We start from the raw sequence: 15,963 nt of genomic DNA, 5'->3' as shown, positions 1-15,963 counted from the left end.
CATGCTCTGAAGTCAGAGCATGTTCCAGTCCACAAAAACTTTTTTTGTAACAAAATATCAATTTCTGCTGTCCCTGTATCGATACATTATTAGCAAACAAAATATCACGATACTACACAGTATCGATTTTTCCCCCCACCCCTATTGGTTACATGGTATCTCTGACTTGGTCAGCCAAAAAAGATGCATTTTCTTATTTTCATTTCCTTTTGTGTTTGCAGTTTCAGCCAGCCTCAAAGTGCAGAGATTGTCTGACCTGTCAGGTCCACACAAAAGTGATGTCAGACTGTGTTTCATGACTGTGCAATACAGAATGTAAAAATCACATACTTTATACCTATTCTGCTGGATGATTTAATATAAACAGTGTCCCACATCCTCACTTTAAATTGAACAACTTTTTTTTTTAAGCCATTAAGATAATTTACATACTTCAATTACTGCTACTGGCAGTTTTTTCTGTCTAGCATGCAAGGATAACGCACAGAAAAAGTGAAAATTCTTCTGCTTACACTGTGCGAAGCTGAGAAAGTGCTCATAGTGCTTTAATGTTTGCCATTATGATGTTCTCACATGTGCTTCTGTGGCAGACACAGAGGGGGGAAATTTAGGCAGTTTATTTGTCTATGTTAGTTGTAGACTGTTAGATGAAAACGGGTACAAAAATGAGATACTCTACCAGACAAAATGTGTGATTCAGAGTTTTTCCAGAAAGGCTGTGATGCCTGTTGTGTGGTGGAACAATATATCAGACTTGGGTGACAAATAGTTACTCCATGCTACAAGAGCATTTTTTATATATGTGGAGGCTTCAGGATAAAATGTAACTGATTTTAAATACAACAGCACTTAATTTTAATAATAATAGTCAGACTGAACTGAGACCTGAGCTCTCAGTTTAACTTGATACACACACACACACACACACATACAAAGAGCAAAGTCCCTGCCCACGGATTGCACTATCCATCATCTGCCCATGAAAATCTCTTCTCCTCCACGGCACACTTCATTTCTGTGCCACACTTCCTGTCATTTTACTGCTGCCATCCATCTCTCCTTATCCCCTCCCTTTATCAGGTGAGCAAGGTCCTCACTATCACAGATATATGCAGCAGCTTCTCCAATGCCCTAGACTAGGAAATGTGTAGACTAGAGAGAAAGAAAAAAATATCCGACACACATGTATTTATTAACCCTTTTGTTTGTCTTATTAGTATCGTTCATGCAAATCATTGTAAGCATTGAGGCATCATTTTCTCCCTGTGCATTCCAGTGTGCTGTTACCTAAGCACCATCTTTATTTTTCCTTGACTCCAGACAGCCATCCTGCCTTCCTCAAGAGACAGGGCTTACTGTAAAAGCTTTTGGGGTTATTATGCCAAGAGATACAAAGTTTGTCTTCATAGAAGCATTGGCAAGATTTATGGGCGAGCCTATTAGCCTAAAGAGTTTTCAAAGGCATCTGCACCTTCCCCTAACAAAGAAACCCAAGGCAGCTCAGTCTATGCTAAACTGAGCGGTAGCAGCGATAATGGTGGGGTTCCACAGGGTTCAGTTTTAGGCCCGCTTCTTTTCTCTCTATATCTCCTACCCCTTGGGTCTATTTTCAGGAAACATGGGATTTCTTTCCACTGCTACGCCGATGACTCCCAGATTTATTTCCCACTTAAAAAGATAAATGGCTTCTCAGTAGACCCGCTGCTCAGATGCCTTGATGAAATAAGGACTTGGATGGCTTTGAACTTTTTACATTTTAATGAACAGAAAACAGAAGTGATGGTTTTTGGTGGCGCTTCTGAGGCCACTATTATAGATCTTGGTTCACTGGCACAGTATGTTAAACCAGTCATCACTAATCTGGGAGTTAAAATAGAGGCAAATCTTAAACTTGAAAGCCAGGTCAGAGCTGTTGTAAGATCTAGCTTTTTTCATCTGAGGGAATTAGCCAAAATAAAGCCTATCTTATCGAAACAGCATTTTCAGACAGTAATCCATGCCTTTGTTACTTCTAGGCTGGATTATTGTAACGCACTTTATTTTGGGGTTAGTGATGCGTCCATTAGGCGCCTGCAGGTTGTGCAAAATGCTGCAGCACGTCTTTTAACTGGAACAAAAAAGTTTGAGCACATTACCCCTATTTTAATTTCACTCCACTGGCTACCTGTACATTTTAGGATTGTTTTTAAAATTCTCTTATTTGCTTTTAAATCTCTTAATGGCCTGGCCCCCCCCTACCTCTCGGAGCTACTACAACCATATACACCTGCCCGTTCCCTTAGGTCCGCCAATCAGCAACTCCTTAAGGTACCGAAAACTAAGTATAAACTTAAAGGTGATCGTGCTTTTGCTGTAGCTGCTCCAAAGTTGTGGAATGATCTGCCCTTGCATGTTAGGCAGGCCTCTTCTCTCTCCGAATTTAAAAGTCTTCTTAAAACATATTTATTCGCTGAAGCCTTTGGCATTGATTAGAGGGGTTGACTCAATTTGTTTTAACATGTTTCAATTTATTGTATCTATTTATTTTATCGTATCTCATTTTAATTTTCTTTACGTATGCTATTAACATGTACAGCACTTTGTGAAACTCTGGTTTTATGTTAAAGTGCTTTAGAAATAAAGTTGGTATGGTATGGTATGGTTTTAGCAGTATCATCATTTACATCTTTTTAATGTCCCATAATTCACCTGTTTACCAATTATTCTTCAAAGGAGTTAAACACCTTACATTCATGCTAGCTGCTCTGGAATACTGTAACTAGTGTCCCTTTGAAGTACAAGCTTACATCAGCATGCTTACACGCTCAGAATCACAATGCTAGCATGCTACATTTAGCTGGTTTTCGACATACTCTGCATGTTAAAATTGATGCTAACATCAGCAATAACTGACAACTGATTAGGTGGATGGAAACGGCAGTACTTTTGATTATACCTCCAAAGTGCTGGTATGCAAGGAGCTAGATGAAAATGCTAGATGGTAGAAATGCTAGAAGGAGCTAGATGGTTTTTCATTTCTGTCTGTCTTCACATATGTTGTTGGATATTTGGTGGTGATATAAAAAGGAAATGCAAACCTCACAGTGCTAGAGGAAATAGAATAGAGGATCCCTTTAATCTCTGATTCTAGTAATAAACAGGAGCAAAGTAGCGTGCCTACCAATATAACTATTCCGGTAATAATCTAAAAAATATCGGGGCTAGATGGCCGAATGGATGGATAGATGGACCTAACTAGTCCAAAATATTTTTTTCTATTGATATGCTTATTTTTCTTAAATAAGTGCTCATAGATAAGCTGCTCTGAAGCACAGACCATATATGTTTGTACTAATCGATGTCTGTACCCATATGGAAAAGAAATAGTAAAAACTTATATGGGATTTACTCATGAAAGTGGCCACTTTCTCATTACTTTCATAGATTGTTTTAGTAAGTATCCAAAACATACAAGTTTCATTATATAAAATTTCAAGGGATCTTATATCTGTTTTCACTCTTATATGCTTTTCATACAAGTTTCACACAAGACAGATACAAACTTTGTAAGATTTATATGTATCTTTTCCATATGGGTAATCTTCATAACTGTAGATATTTCAGTCTGAACCAAAGTAGGTGACAAACCAACTTCCCCATACCTAGAGCTTAATGTAGCAAAAAAGCATGCAAATACAGAAGTGATTCTAATGATAGGATAATGGTAGGGTTAGCTTGCAAAAGAAATAGGATTAGCTTTGTTGGTGATCAGTATTTCCTTCCTTCCTTTCTTCTTTGTAATTAAAAATGTCTTGAAAGTATAACTAAAATGCCTGTGTTTAAATATCTGGATATATAGTATAGAAAACTGAAACTGAACAAAAAAGATTAACGCATAGCGTTAGCAACAGGTTTAACATGTTCTGACTAAGATGGTGGCTCAGTGTTCAAACCTTTCCTCATCGCCTCATAAAGTCTCAGAAAGGAAACAAAAAGTAATATTGCCATTTTAAGAGTTGAAAAATCATTTCCATCTTTTTAACTGTTTATCCAGCTTGGGTTTTAAATAATGTAATGCTCAATACAAATTATTAATTTGTCAAGTGTGAAGGAAAAGTCGAAATTTTAGCTTTCACAGTTGTATTCTAGTGCACAGACAGCTGTGTTTTTACAATTTAACATTTATAAACAATCAGATGTAATTCAACTTACTTAGGACAGGAAATGGTGGGTGACACAAGCTGTGGACTACTTTGTCATAAGGGTTTGTGCACCTGTCCACTCTAATGAGCACATGACATAATTGAATACTGTAACCAAAATACACTATCAAAGTTCATTATGACTGGGCAATACTGTCCTTTAATGTGAACTTTACCCTCCTTTCTCCCTCTCCTCACCCCCAACCAGTCACCGTAGATGGCTGGCCCCTGCCCAAATCTGATTCTGTCAGCGCTTTCTTCTTGTTAAAAGGGAGTTTTTCCTTCCCACTGTCACCAAGTGTTTTCTCACTGGAATTTGTCTGATTGTATGGAATTTCTCTGTATTTTTGCAGGATCTTTAGCTTACAATATACATTACCTTGGCATGACTATTATGGTGATTTGGTGCATCATAAATAGAATAGAAGTGAATTGAATAAATGAAACAATGTATGTGAAGATATATGAATTTTACAAGTTATTAATTTTCCTCTGAGTGCAGATTAGCCTGCACCAAGCAATATATATTTGTATCAGACATAAGTCTGCAAGCCAAGTCTATTCCGTGTATTTGATTTGAGTCCTACTGTACTGTCAAGGGGACATCCTGGTATTTCCATGTCATGGAATGGGATGGAAGAAGGCCAGACATTTGAGTTCGAAGGTGAATAACTCACAGGAGGACATATCAGCTTCTGAGGAAACTAAACAGGTACAAAGTGACAGCACCAACTTTCAATGTATAAGCTAGCTGAATTTTTTTTAATGTGTAGAAGAGGAATTAAGAGCATTTTCAGCTGAAATCTCACACACACACACACACACACACACACACACACACACACACACACACACACACACACACACACACACACACACACACACACACACACACACACAAATATATAAATATATAGAAAACATAATAAGTAAGAGTTTAATTTCTTAAACTTTTAACGCAGTTTTATTTATAATTAACATTAGATTTGCCAAAATTGCATTAAATCGTGCCTCTCTTTGTCTTTGTGAATTAACTTTAGCCCCACCTGCTGAACTTGGCTGAAGCTGTTTTGAACATGAAACATGAAAACAGGCTAGTGCGTCCCACAACCAGCGGGGTTGCAGGTGCTCTGATTACATCAAACATAAAATAGGTAACCGGGTTTTTAAAGATGTCAGAGCACATTAACCAGAGGCAGGTGCTCCACTCTGAAGGCAACCCTAAAACTGAAACCCTACCAGATCTGAGGACATTTTTCAGCTATCTGCTCATAGCATGACCCAGATACCCGTGGATACTGGGTCCTCGTAGAACCTTATCACTAGTTCAATAAGATTCTTGAAGATAGGTATGGTGAGATCTCTCTTAAACAGTGTGCGACCAGGCTGCCCCAATCTGCCAAGACTTGGACTCAAAAAAGTTTAATTGGGTGGTGGTGGGCGATATCACAAGATCACGTGAGATTTTAAACCACTGGGGTTATAAAGGCAGAAAAGCATACATACACCACCTATATGCTTTTGCCATTTATTGTTGCTTAATCTGTCAAGGACAAAAATGTAAAGAACATTTTGTAACAAACTGCGGTGGTTACTCTGTTGCCACCCAGCAAGAGTTCGATTCCACCAACTGGCCGGGGCCTTTCTGTCTGGAGTTTGCATGTTTTCCCTGTGTTTGTGTGTCTCTAGGTTAGGTTAACTGATGATTCTAACTATGTAAACAGGCAGAGGAAGTGTGAATGTGGGTGCAAATGGTTTTCTGTCTCCCTGCGATAGACCTGTCCAGGGTGTGCCCCACCTCTTGCCCTACGAAAGCTGCTCCAGGCTCCTTAGGCTCCTAGAAAGCTGGTATGTTGACCTTTCACCTGGCCATCCTAAAAAAAGTATGACTCCCTGTACACATTACTGAGCAAAATCCTTTCTCACTCAGCCTTCTGTCATACCACACATGGTCACGTGTGTGTGAAATGGATGGTGTGACCTATCAACTTAGCTTAAGGTGATAACCAACACATTAGATCACATCATCAAGGTAGACCCGACATCCACTGCAAGGGAAAGAAGATAAAAAAAATAAAAGTAAGAGCTTTGATAAAAGAAATTGCTGTAGGATGTTTCTTTCATCCACAGTACCTACAGTTATCTAAAAGGGTCAAAATATCAACACACTTTTTCCCCCTGGGTCTTAGACGGTTAAAGCACATTTAGCTTTTAGAGTTTTAGTTCACTCTTAAGCTTTACTACATCACGCTATGCTGTCTACACATGCCTCCACCTTCACATCAAAATGTCCCCAGTGTCTCCAAAAATGGTGTATGCTTCACAATACTGATTTGAAATTTGCACCAAAGTATACAGAACATTGTATAGCATAACAAACTGCAGAGTTCGGTTCATTATCACTATTCAGACTTGCTCTATAGTCTTTGTAAATGATCCAACTGCTTTCCCTGTTGGTGTTTTTATCATCTGTTTTCCACACATTTCCTCACTGTCAGATGGACTGATAAAGTTTCAGTTAAAGGACTAATAGCATGTGACAGTTTAATGCGCTTGGACTGTGTAACTTTGATCATGATAAAATGAAGCGAAACCGAATTTTATTGCCTTTGAAAGCTTCTGTGATCCACCAGAATGTAACAAGACAACGAGCGTACAGTAATGCCGATGGCCCTCTGAGGCCACTCCCAGCACTTTTAGCGGGCATAAGTATATCCAGCTGACAATGCTAGTTGAGCAGCTGAAGCTGACTGGGATTTCATCATATAGGAGGTATTTAAATATAAAACAAGGTATTCTAAAAATGTATTTTTTGACCTATGGGTTGCACCACAGCTACTATAACTCAGTGTTGCATGTGTCAGAGCTGGCCTGTGAAGAAATGGAAAATATGGCCTCAAAGTGTGACTCATCATAAAATACATGCATCACTTTTTCTTGTATCTCATGGCCAGGTGCATGTGCATCATTAGCTGATGGCAGCAAAATGCACTTGAAGGGTGGAGAAGGACAACAGCTTGACGCTCTTGGCAGTTCTCCTTGGGAACACTTTGTTGACTTTCCTTTGACATTACCACCTATCTAATCCTAGCAGCTCCATACTGTGGTGGTTAACATTCACTTGACAAGATCAAGCATCTTTGGGATGTACGTGGAACAAAACAAGCTTGATCGATGGACTCCCCACCCTATCTAAAATAAGAACACAAACCTAAAGGAGCTTTAGGCACACAGGACACCTTATGAGGTTGATGTCTTGAGGAGTTAGAGGTGTTTTCGAAGCAACGAGAGGAAATTCACAATATTAGAGAGATTCTTTTAATATTGTGGCTGTGGAATTGTATGTGCTGTTTTTCATGGGTACACACCATGTAGTTATATATATTTTACCATCAATCACAGTTATCAACTTTATGAAAGTGCTGGAGAGAATCAGCAAAGTCATTAAGATTCAACTTCTGTGACCCTGTGCAAAATTTCTTGTCAATCAATATAATAGTCATTGATCTATTTCAGTCAACTGAACTGAACGGCTGATATTGCCAGGCTGTTTCTATTTAACAAAATGTGCACTTGTGAAAAATCTAATTTGAGACTGGAGCGTACGTTCAGCCCACACAAAGGGACTATCGGACCACTTGGCTGATTGCTGTTGTAAACATTGCAGACTCAAATATCGATCTGCTTTACAATCAATCAAACGGCGAGTGCTTGTCAGGGTCAGAGGAGACACTAATATCTTGCACAGATGTGGATTTATGGTTTGCGTGTCCCTCCCATCATTGATTTGTCGCCCCTCTCTTTTTTGTTTTTCAACATATTTGGTATCCTGCTGTGTTAGACTCATAGCTGCACCCCTTGGAAAATCCCTGCATCCATTTCCCATCGTCTTCTTACCACCTTTGCCATCTTTTTTCTGGTTTGTTCTTTTTTCATTCATTCACTCCTTCGATAAATAAATGGCCTGTATTTGTATAGCGCTTTACTGGTCCCTAAGGACCCCAAAGCGCTTTACATCCAGTCATCCATCCATTCATGATGGCAAGCTACATTGTAGCCACAGCCACCCTGGGGCGCACTGACAGAGGCGAGGCTGCCGGACACTGGCGCCACCGGGCCCTCTGACCACCACCAGTAGGCAACGGGTGAAGTGTCTTGCCGAAGGACACAACGACCGAGACTGTCCAAGCCAGGGCTCGAACCGGCAACCTACCGATTACAAGGCAAACGCCCAACTCTTGAGCCACGATTGCCACCATAAAGAAAAGCACCTCTTGAGGTGCTGTAGGCCATTAAGTAGTAAATAATCCCAGGCAGCGCTGACTCTTGGCGCTTATGTGGGACGACTGCAAATGACCATGAGAGACAGAGGAGTGAATGAATGAAAAAAAAAGAGTTTCTCATACAAATTGGTATGAGAAACTCCTTTGTTCCTTTGTCCTCTTTTCATTCATTCGTCCACTCATCTTTCTCTCATGGTCATTTGCAGTCGTCCCACATGAGCTCCAAGCCTGTCATTAGAGCTACCTGGAATTATTTGCTGCTTAATGCCTCAATGAATGAAAAGGGAGCAAAAGAACAAATGAGTTTCTCATACGTTTGTTCTTTTTTCATTCATTCACTCCTCTTTCTCTCATGGTCATTTGCAGTCTTCCCACATAAGCTCCAAGAGTCAGAGCTGCCTGGAATTATTTACTGCTTAATGGCCTACAGCAGCTCACAAAAGCCCAGAGGTGCTTTCCTTTATTTATCGATTTTCATTCCTTTTGTCTTACTGTGTGCTGTTCCCGAGAGTGGTTGCGTGTGCTGTGTGCAGGACAAGTCCACAACAAATAGATAAAAAGACCAAGGACGTCCTGTACATCTGAGCTACTGGCGAAATGGCCCGTGGATTGAAAGATTGATTGAGTTGATGTTTGAAGGCTAATCGGCTGTTAGGCTGCTTGGTGATTCATCTGCTGCCTGTGCCTGTGCCTCTGCCTGTTTACGTAATTTACAGTATGCATGTGCCACACTATGCATGCATGTGTGCAAACACTGTGACAAACTGCTGTAAGAAATACTCTCACAGTGCCATAGTGTGAGATAGGTATTTTCTACTCTGTTAAATATTTCCTGGTTCCCATATAATATTGCAACCTACTGTGAAAAGAATTGCATTCAGGAGGAGATGCCAGCTTGTTGGTCTTATATTGTTTGTCATCCTATTTACGTTGCACTGAACTGTTGCCATCCTACAATCATCTCACAGAAAGGAATCAGGATTGTGCAATTGTTTTCCACAGAGGTTGTTGTCCAGAGACCCTTACTCTATGTCTATGTGCTTTACAAATTAGACTAAGTTCAAGTCTATTTTCAGTTGATCTGCATATCAGTGAGACACAGATTTTTGTATGTTTCTCTCTCTTTGCATCTTAAACCTTGACTTCATTGCCATGTCATTATATCACAGGTTAACATTTAATAGTAGAATATTGTGTTTTTTAGACAGCTCTTAAAGATGGACAAAAAGTCTCAGGGCTCTGTGTGTGGCAGGCGGAGGTGAGGATCCAAACGCAGGACTCGTGAAGCCAAATTTCAACAGAAAACCACAGCTTTATTGCTGGCAAAGCACAAAACATGAACAGACCAACAAACACTGAGAACCAGAAACACACAGGCACAATCTGATGGTACAACACAACAGAGAGCACAGGAACACACAGGGCTTATATACACAGGGAGGTAATCGGGGAATGAGAAACAGGAGGGAGACACAGCTGGGAGAAATTGGACTAACGAGACAGGGGAGCAGTAGAACTGAACACACTCACATGAGACACAGACCTTCACAATAAAACAGGAAATAAGAAACCACTAAACAAAGACGCAGACAGAGAGGCAGACAGAATATAACACATGCAACTCAAACAATACATGAAACAACAAATCCTTAAACATGGATAAACAGAAACAAGAAACTAATAATAATCTATCATCATCATCACCACAAGCACTACAAGAGAATAAGAAAACAATCCATAATGCAAAAACACACCAAAATAACTGAAACACAGATTTATCATAAAACCCAACAAAGCACCAGAGAAACATAAAGAACAATCTATCATTCAAAAATAAACCAAGACATAAAAAACTCAAAATGCTGGGTCAAACTGACCCAGAACCATGACAAAAAGGCCAATAGTATATATGAACAAAGTAAGATTCTTAATTGCTGGTATATTATCAAATCTATACATTCTATATCTAATATTTCCATTCATCATGAGAGAAGCTACACCCTGTACACCTCAGACTTTCAGTGTAACTCCAGGTCAGAAATATGATAATATTCTGCAGTATTAGTGATGGATGGTGGTCTGGAAGGAATCATCTGCTTCTGAATGTGAATGAGACCAGAGACGAGACCAGAGACATGGTGATCGTCTTCAGAAGGAAGACAACGGCTATCCTGGGAAAGCATGTTGATATGGTGAGGTAGTATGGCATCCACGTTGAACTGGAAGACCAACACAGTAAGTGAAGTGTATGCAAAAAAAGCAAGCTGACATCCATCAATGTCTACAGTAAATGATGGAGATTTTCAGTCACCCAGGACTTCAGGACTTGTAGCAAGTGCAGTGTACTTTGCTGTTGTCTGCCGTGGGAGCAGATAATATTATCATTATTATTTTTACTATTATTATTATTTCAACTGGTGTAACAAAAGAATTTCCCGAAAATGGGATAAATAAAGTATTTGGGGTATATACGAGTCCAATGGTCAACACAATTCAACTGCTGAATTTCAAAATCATCTAAATGTAAAAACAGAATAAGAAGAAATAGAACAAAGCACACGCTAAAGCTCCAGTGGTATTATTAATTGAAGAAATATTTACAGAGCGCTGCAGTGCCTCATCCTGTCTTTGGTTGAGTAGGAGCCAGTTACAGCGTTTGTGTATGTGTGTGTTAGAGGGGGTGGATGGGGCTTTCACCAAAATGACCGTTTATGTAACACCAGGAAATAAATAAGTAAAGATACAGAGATCACAGTCCCCAAAAAGGAGCATTAGATGAATGGCAGAGGTGGAGGTGGATGACACCACTGTTGCAGATACACGGCTCCCCGCCTCCACCTTTGCGAGCACGATGAGGACGATGGTGATATCGCCAACCCAACAATCCTCCCATTGCATTTTTTTTTATCAATGAGAGAGAGAGAGAGAAAGGGGGAGGGAGAGAGAGAGAGAGAGGGGGGGGGGGGTATTTTCAGCCTCACTCTGGCAGCTGTGCAGCTACCCCACGTACATGCTCATATCCGGAGAGAGACAGACAGAGTAAGAGAGAGAAAGAGAGAGAGAGAAGACTGACTTCCTTCTTTTTTGCTCTGCAGACGCGTGCGTGACCTATCTGCTCCCGGATTTCCCTGCAACTTTTTTATTTTTTCTTGCGATTTTTATACTGTTTTCATCGTCGCATTCCTCCTTCCTTTGGAATGAACTGTTTTCCTGCCTGCATCGTTTCCATGTCAGCATGGGAACTGCTGTGTCCAAGAGGAAGAATTTAAGAAACGATGCGATTTCTTCTGTGGCAGCAAAAGTTAGGTGAGTGACACTCGGAGCTCTCGGCTTATATCTCAGTGTTATAGTACCCTTAGGAAGTCTTGGCAGGTGTTTTAGCCTTCAGGTGCGAGCGACACGAAGTTCCCAGGTGTGACAGTTTTGCGTTTTGATGGATTACCACTGCGCTATCCTGGATATAGCCAGTCTGCCTTGTAATGCGCAGAGAGGCTCTTTGCGCTTTTGGTGGTTGCTGATTGTCCCGCGTCTAGCTCGGAACGTGCACTGGGGCAAATATCGATTAAAGATCTCCCAAAACTGAACCTGTTATCAGAAATTGATTACGTGATTAGGATGGCTTCATGCAATTTCCCCATATCTGTGTTTTATGTAATGTAAACCTGCTGCAAGATGTTTGCTCCTGGCGCGTCGGAGTGTTTCTGGATGTTGTGAATGAAGCATCATTGTATAACCAAAGTCATGCAGAGGCAAAATGGGACTGCCGTGACTCAGAGTGTCCCTGATACATTTTCCCAGTTTGCCACCTCTTATTAGCCGCTATTTAAAAAAAAAAAAAAAAAAAAAGCTGCTTTTCTGTCTGGCCGCAGAGAATCGAGAAAACAGTACAGCGATGAGACGGCAGCCTTCACTCCGGGGTGGGCAAATGAGCCAGCTGTCGATTAATCAGTCACGGCAATCGATTCTGTCGTTGCACTAATCACCTATCACGACCAGTCATTGGGTCAATCACAGAGGGCAGCACGGGAAACGTCCGTTAATTTTTGCAGGCTGGAAAAACAAGACTCAGACTGTTTGGCACGAGTCCAGCCCGTTAAAACCTATTAGGGACTCAGTCTGAGAGCCGTGCGTGTTTTAAACAGCCAGAACCGCATCCAGCTGTTGCAGCACTACGCAGAGGGAGTAAGGAGGCTGTATCAACGATGCTGCCTTCTTCCTCACATCTGCGAGGCTGCAGTTCGCTGGAAAGCACGTGTGCCTGTGTGTTTCATGTGTCCAGGCATCAAGCGCAGACAGGACGCTACAGTCCCACATGAGCTCGGAATACAAAGCAGCTCTCTGCTTCAGAGGGTGCCTCACAGCAGGGCCCAGTGTTTTTAATTCAGTCCGTGAATGACCTTGACTTGTTCAGACTATAGCGTTCACAGATGTGGGCTGATGTGTTGTTACGTCATTCTCTCAGGGTGTGTGTGCCTTCTTTACATTACACAACCATGCTTTTAGCGATGTTGCTTTTAGCGCAGTGTGTTTTTGTGTCTGTGTGCTGCCCTAAAACGAAGATGAGAATGTGATCCTCCTGCACGATTAGAAAATGGACCCAGAGGAGATCCTGAGCAGGTGTTCCACTGTGAGACCCTGTGTGCCCACCGCAGGGCTGCCACTCTTTTTCTTTCCCCCCTTTGCATCTACAAAGGGACTGCACAAACTGTTACATGTCTGACTCAACTGGTAGCCCCCCCCCCCCCCCCCCCCACACACACACACACACACACACCACACATGCTCCCCTCCTTCACTCACATAAGCACAAACACTCAATTTCAGAGCTTATTTATTTATTTTGACTAATAGAAGAATCCACCTTGCCTCCAGTATATGGGAAACAGAGTTGATTCACATCCAATATTTATCAGCCTTTCACCTGCACATAACCTCATGCATGAGGAAGTGAGAATTTAAAAGAATTTAATAAAAGCGCCCCATTTCCATCTCTCTACTTGCACATGCACACGGTTGCATGGATCCCATGTGTGTCTCTTCATACAGCTTTTCTTTTTTTTTTTTTTTGTTTGCTTGTCTGTTTTTAAGGTTATCTTTTGTGCATTTTGTGCTGATCTTGTATCATGTGCCATGCCAGAATAAGGGAAAGTTAAGCAGCGAGATGCAGATTTGTAACCGTGAGTGGGATTTAATACTTTCTCCCACTAAAATCTGTTTATTGTTAATTTATAGCAACGTGAAGGAAGGAGACTTTGCTTATACATTTTAAGTTACAGCAAATCAGACACGGTAACCTGGAGTTGGAGTCAACCATATGGCATGCATTTATGTTCCTACATGCTGGAAATGATGCTAGTAGTGAGGCTAGGTCAGGGGTGGGCAACTCCAGGCCTCGAGTGCCGGTGTCCTGCAGGTTTTAGATCTCACCCTGAGTCAACACACCTGAATCAAATGATTAGTTCATTACCAGGCCTCTGGAGAACTTCAAGACATGTTGAGGTGTCATTTAGCCCTTTAAATCAGCTGTGTTGGATCAAGGACACATCTAAAACCTGCAGGACACCGGCCCTCGAGGCCTGGAGTTGCTCACCCCTGGGCTAGGTGCACTAACTGTTCTTATTTTTACCTTAAATCAAGTGATGCTGATCCTTTATGGTTTTCAGAAACTTATAGGCAAATGGCAATACATCTAAACTAAAGTCTGAGTCATTGGAAAAAGTAACTTTAAATATGCTTATTTTTAACTCTTTCTCCAACTCTTATACACTCCCCCACACATCTTTCTGAATTATAAATATCCCCCACTTTTCCTTTTACTATTTCCAAACCATCCCAGATGCCAGTCAGTCTATTTTGACTTCATTAAATGAAACTTCCAGGGGCCTTTTAAGAGCCAGGTATAAATGTCAAGCTTACTTAAACATCTAGCAAACTCACACACTTTTTGTAATACACATAATTATTTATTGTTTTTTATCCTTCCTTGCATACAGCATCAGCGTGATGGAAGAATATGAAATGCCACAAGCAGCGAAAGTTCTGGACTTTAACTTTAAGCTCACACTTGTTAACTAATAACAAGTGTGAGCTTGGTTGACAGTAAAACAATTCCCCACGGCCCCATTTATTAAAACCAAGAAAAGGATCTTTCTCTAACTTAATTATTTCTTCTTGGCAAAACCTGTCACTCTGCTAGTGCTTTACATTGTTCCCTTTAACTAGGAATGCCTTCCAAAGGACTGGCCAAATTAAAAGGTGACGTGGTGATAACAGAAGGACAAAAGAGTGATGACAAATGTTGCAAGGAACCACAATACAAATCATGTACAATATCCAAAATAAAAAACAAAAGAATCCATTGGCAGTGATACCTAAGTGGAGCTGATAATGTGTAACTATGGCGAAAGCTGTAATGCTTAAAGGTCATATGTTATTTTCATGTTATTCATTCCTTATGACTTATGAACTCATTCGTGATTTTTGGAGAATCACATTGTGATAAAAACCTACAAATTTCAAACTCATAGCACCAGAAATCAGTTACAGTTATCCTTAACAAACAATAGATGTTTGCAGTGTGTTTCTTGGCAGTCAGTGCAATAGCTGTTAAGACATTTTAGTCTGTACCAAAGTGGTGGACAGACTGGCATCCGTGTCCTCACAGCCATGCCATTAGCATAGCTAAAAAGAAGAAAAATGTGGTGAGTTTTTAATCTGTTAATAGGTGTGCCTGATTGGAAAGCATGCACAAAGATAGTTTCCTCAAGTGATCTCTTTTGTCTTGAGATATGAGGAGGCGTTAGAGGTCTGAATGCTACTGAAGAGACACTGGCTTCTTGTACCCGATGCTCGACAGTGCCTGTGTCATCTTGTGCATGCTTATGGATTTCTGTTATGAAACAGGTCACACTCTCCTCTCCAGCAGCTTCGGTGAGGTAGCTAGTGACAGAGAGTGAGGAGGGAAAGAGAGAGGGGGACAGATTACCTCCTATGTACACACCAGAATTCTGCGACACTGAGCGAGGAAGGAAATGCTTTGATCTGTCGATCAGCCTAAGAGGAAGGCTGTGCTGTGGTTCGGCTGAAGGGCAGTGGACAACAGCTTCCACAGAGCTCTGAGAGTGTGGAAAATGGACTGAAAGATGAAAGACTTTTTTTTTCTTTTTTTTCTTTTTTTTTTTTCCAGACTGATGTAAATGAAACATTGTGTTTTAGTTTGTGGAGGACAGTCAGGTGGCCTGCAGTCACTCTGTTATTGGGGGCCAGCGATGTTACATAACTGTTAGAATTTTTTTTTTTTTTGTAATTTCGATTTATTCAAACGCCATGGAAAGACTGCCTCCTAAATTTTATAAATCTGATTGTGTTTTGGGCAAAATCATGCTTCGTCGTGCTTTTGCTTATGTTTTTCTCATCCGCTATAAATTATGCACTCCGTGTTTTAAATGTATTCTTACTACTTTATTCATTCTCATTTGAGTGAAAGAAATCGCTATAAT

The 15,963-nt window shown here is 40.7% G+C and overlaps 1 protein-coding gene across 3 annotated transcripts in view; it reads left to right on the top strand.

Moving 5' to 3' along the window:
- Positions 1-11,465: 11,465 nt before the first annotated feature.
- The window catches only part of nsmfa (NMDA receptor synaptonuclear signaling and neuronal migration factor a), a 51,474-nt gene continuing 46,976 nt past the window's right edge, over positions 11,466-15,963 (top strand). For all 3 annotated transcript variants that reach the window (XM_080871521.1, XM_080871522.1, XM_080871520.1), the window contains exon 1: positions 11,466-11,770. In XM_080871521.1, coding sequence (XP_080727647.1) covers positions 11,740-11,770 — 31 coding nt within the window. In that variant the 5' untranslated portion in view covers positions 11,466-11,739. The remainder of the gene's footprint in view (positions 11,771-15,963) is intronic.

This window comes from Rhamphochromis sp. 'chilingali', assembly GCF_963969265.1.
Source record: "Rhamphochromis sp. 'chilingali' genome assembly, chromosome: 2".
Lineage (NCBI taxonomy): Eukaryota > Metazoa > Chordata > Actinopteri > Cichliformes > Cichlidae > Rhamphochromis > Rhamphochromis sp. 'chilingali'.
The sequence above is the reverse complement of the archived record's forward strand: the minus strand, read 5'-3'. Positions and strand labels throughout refer to the sequence as shown.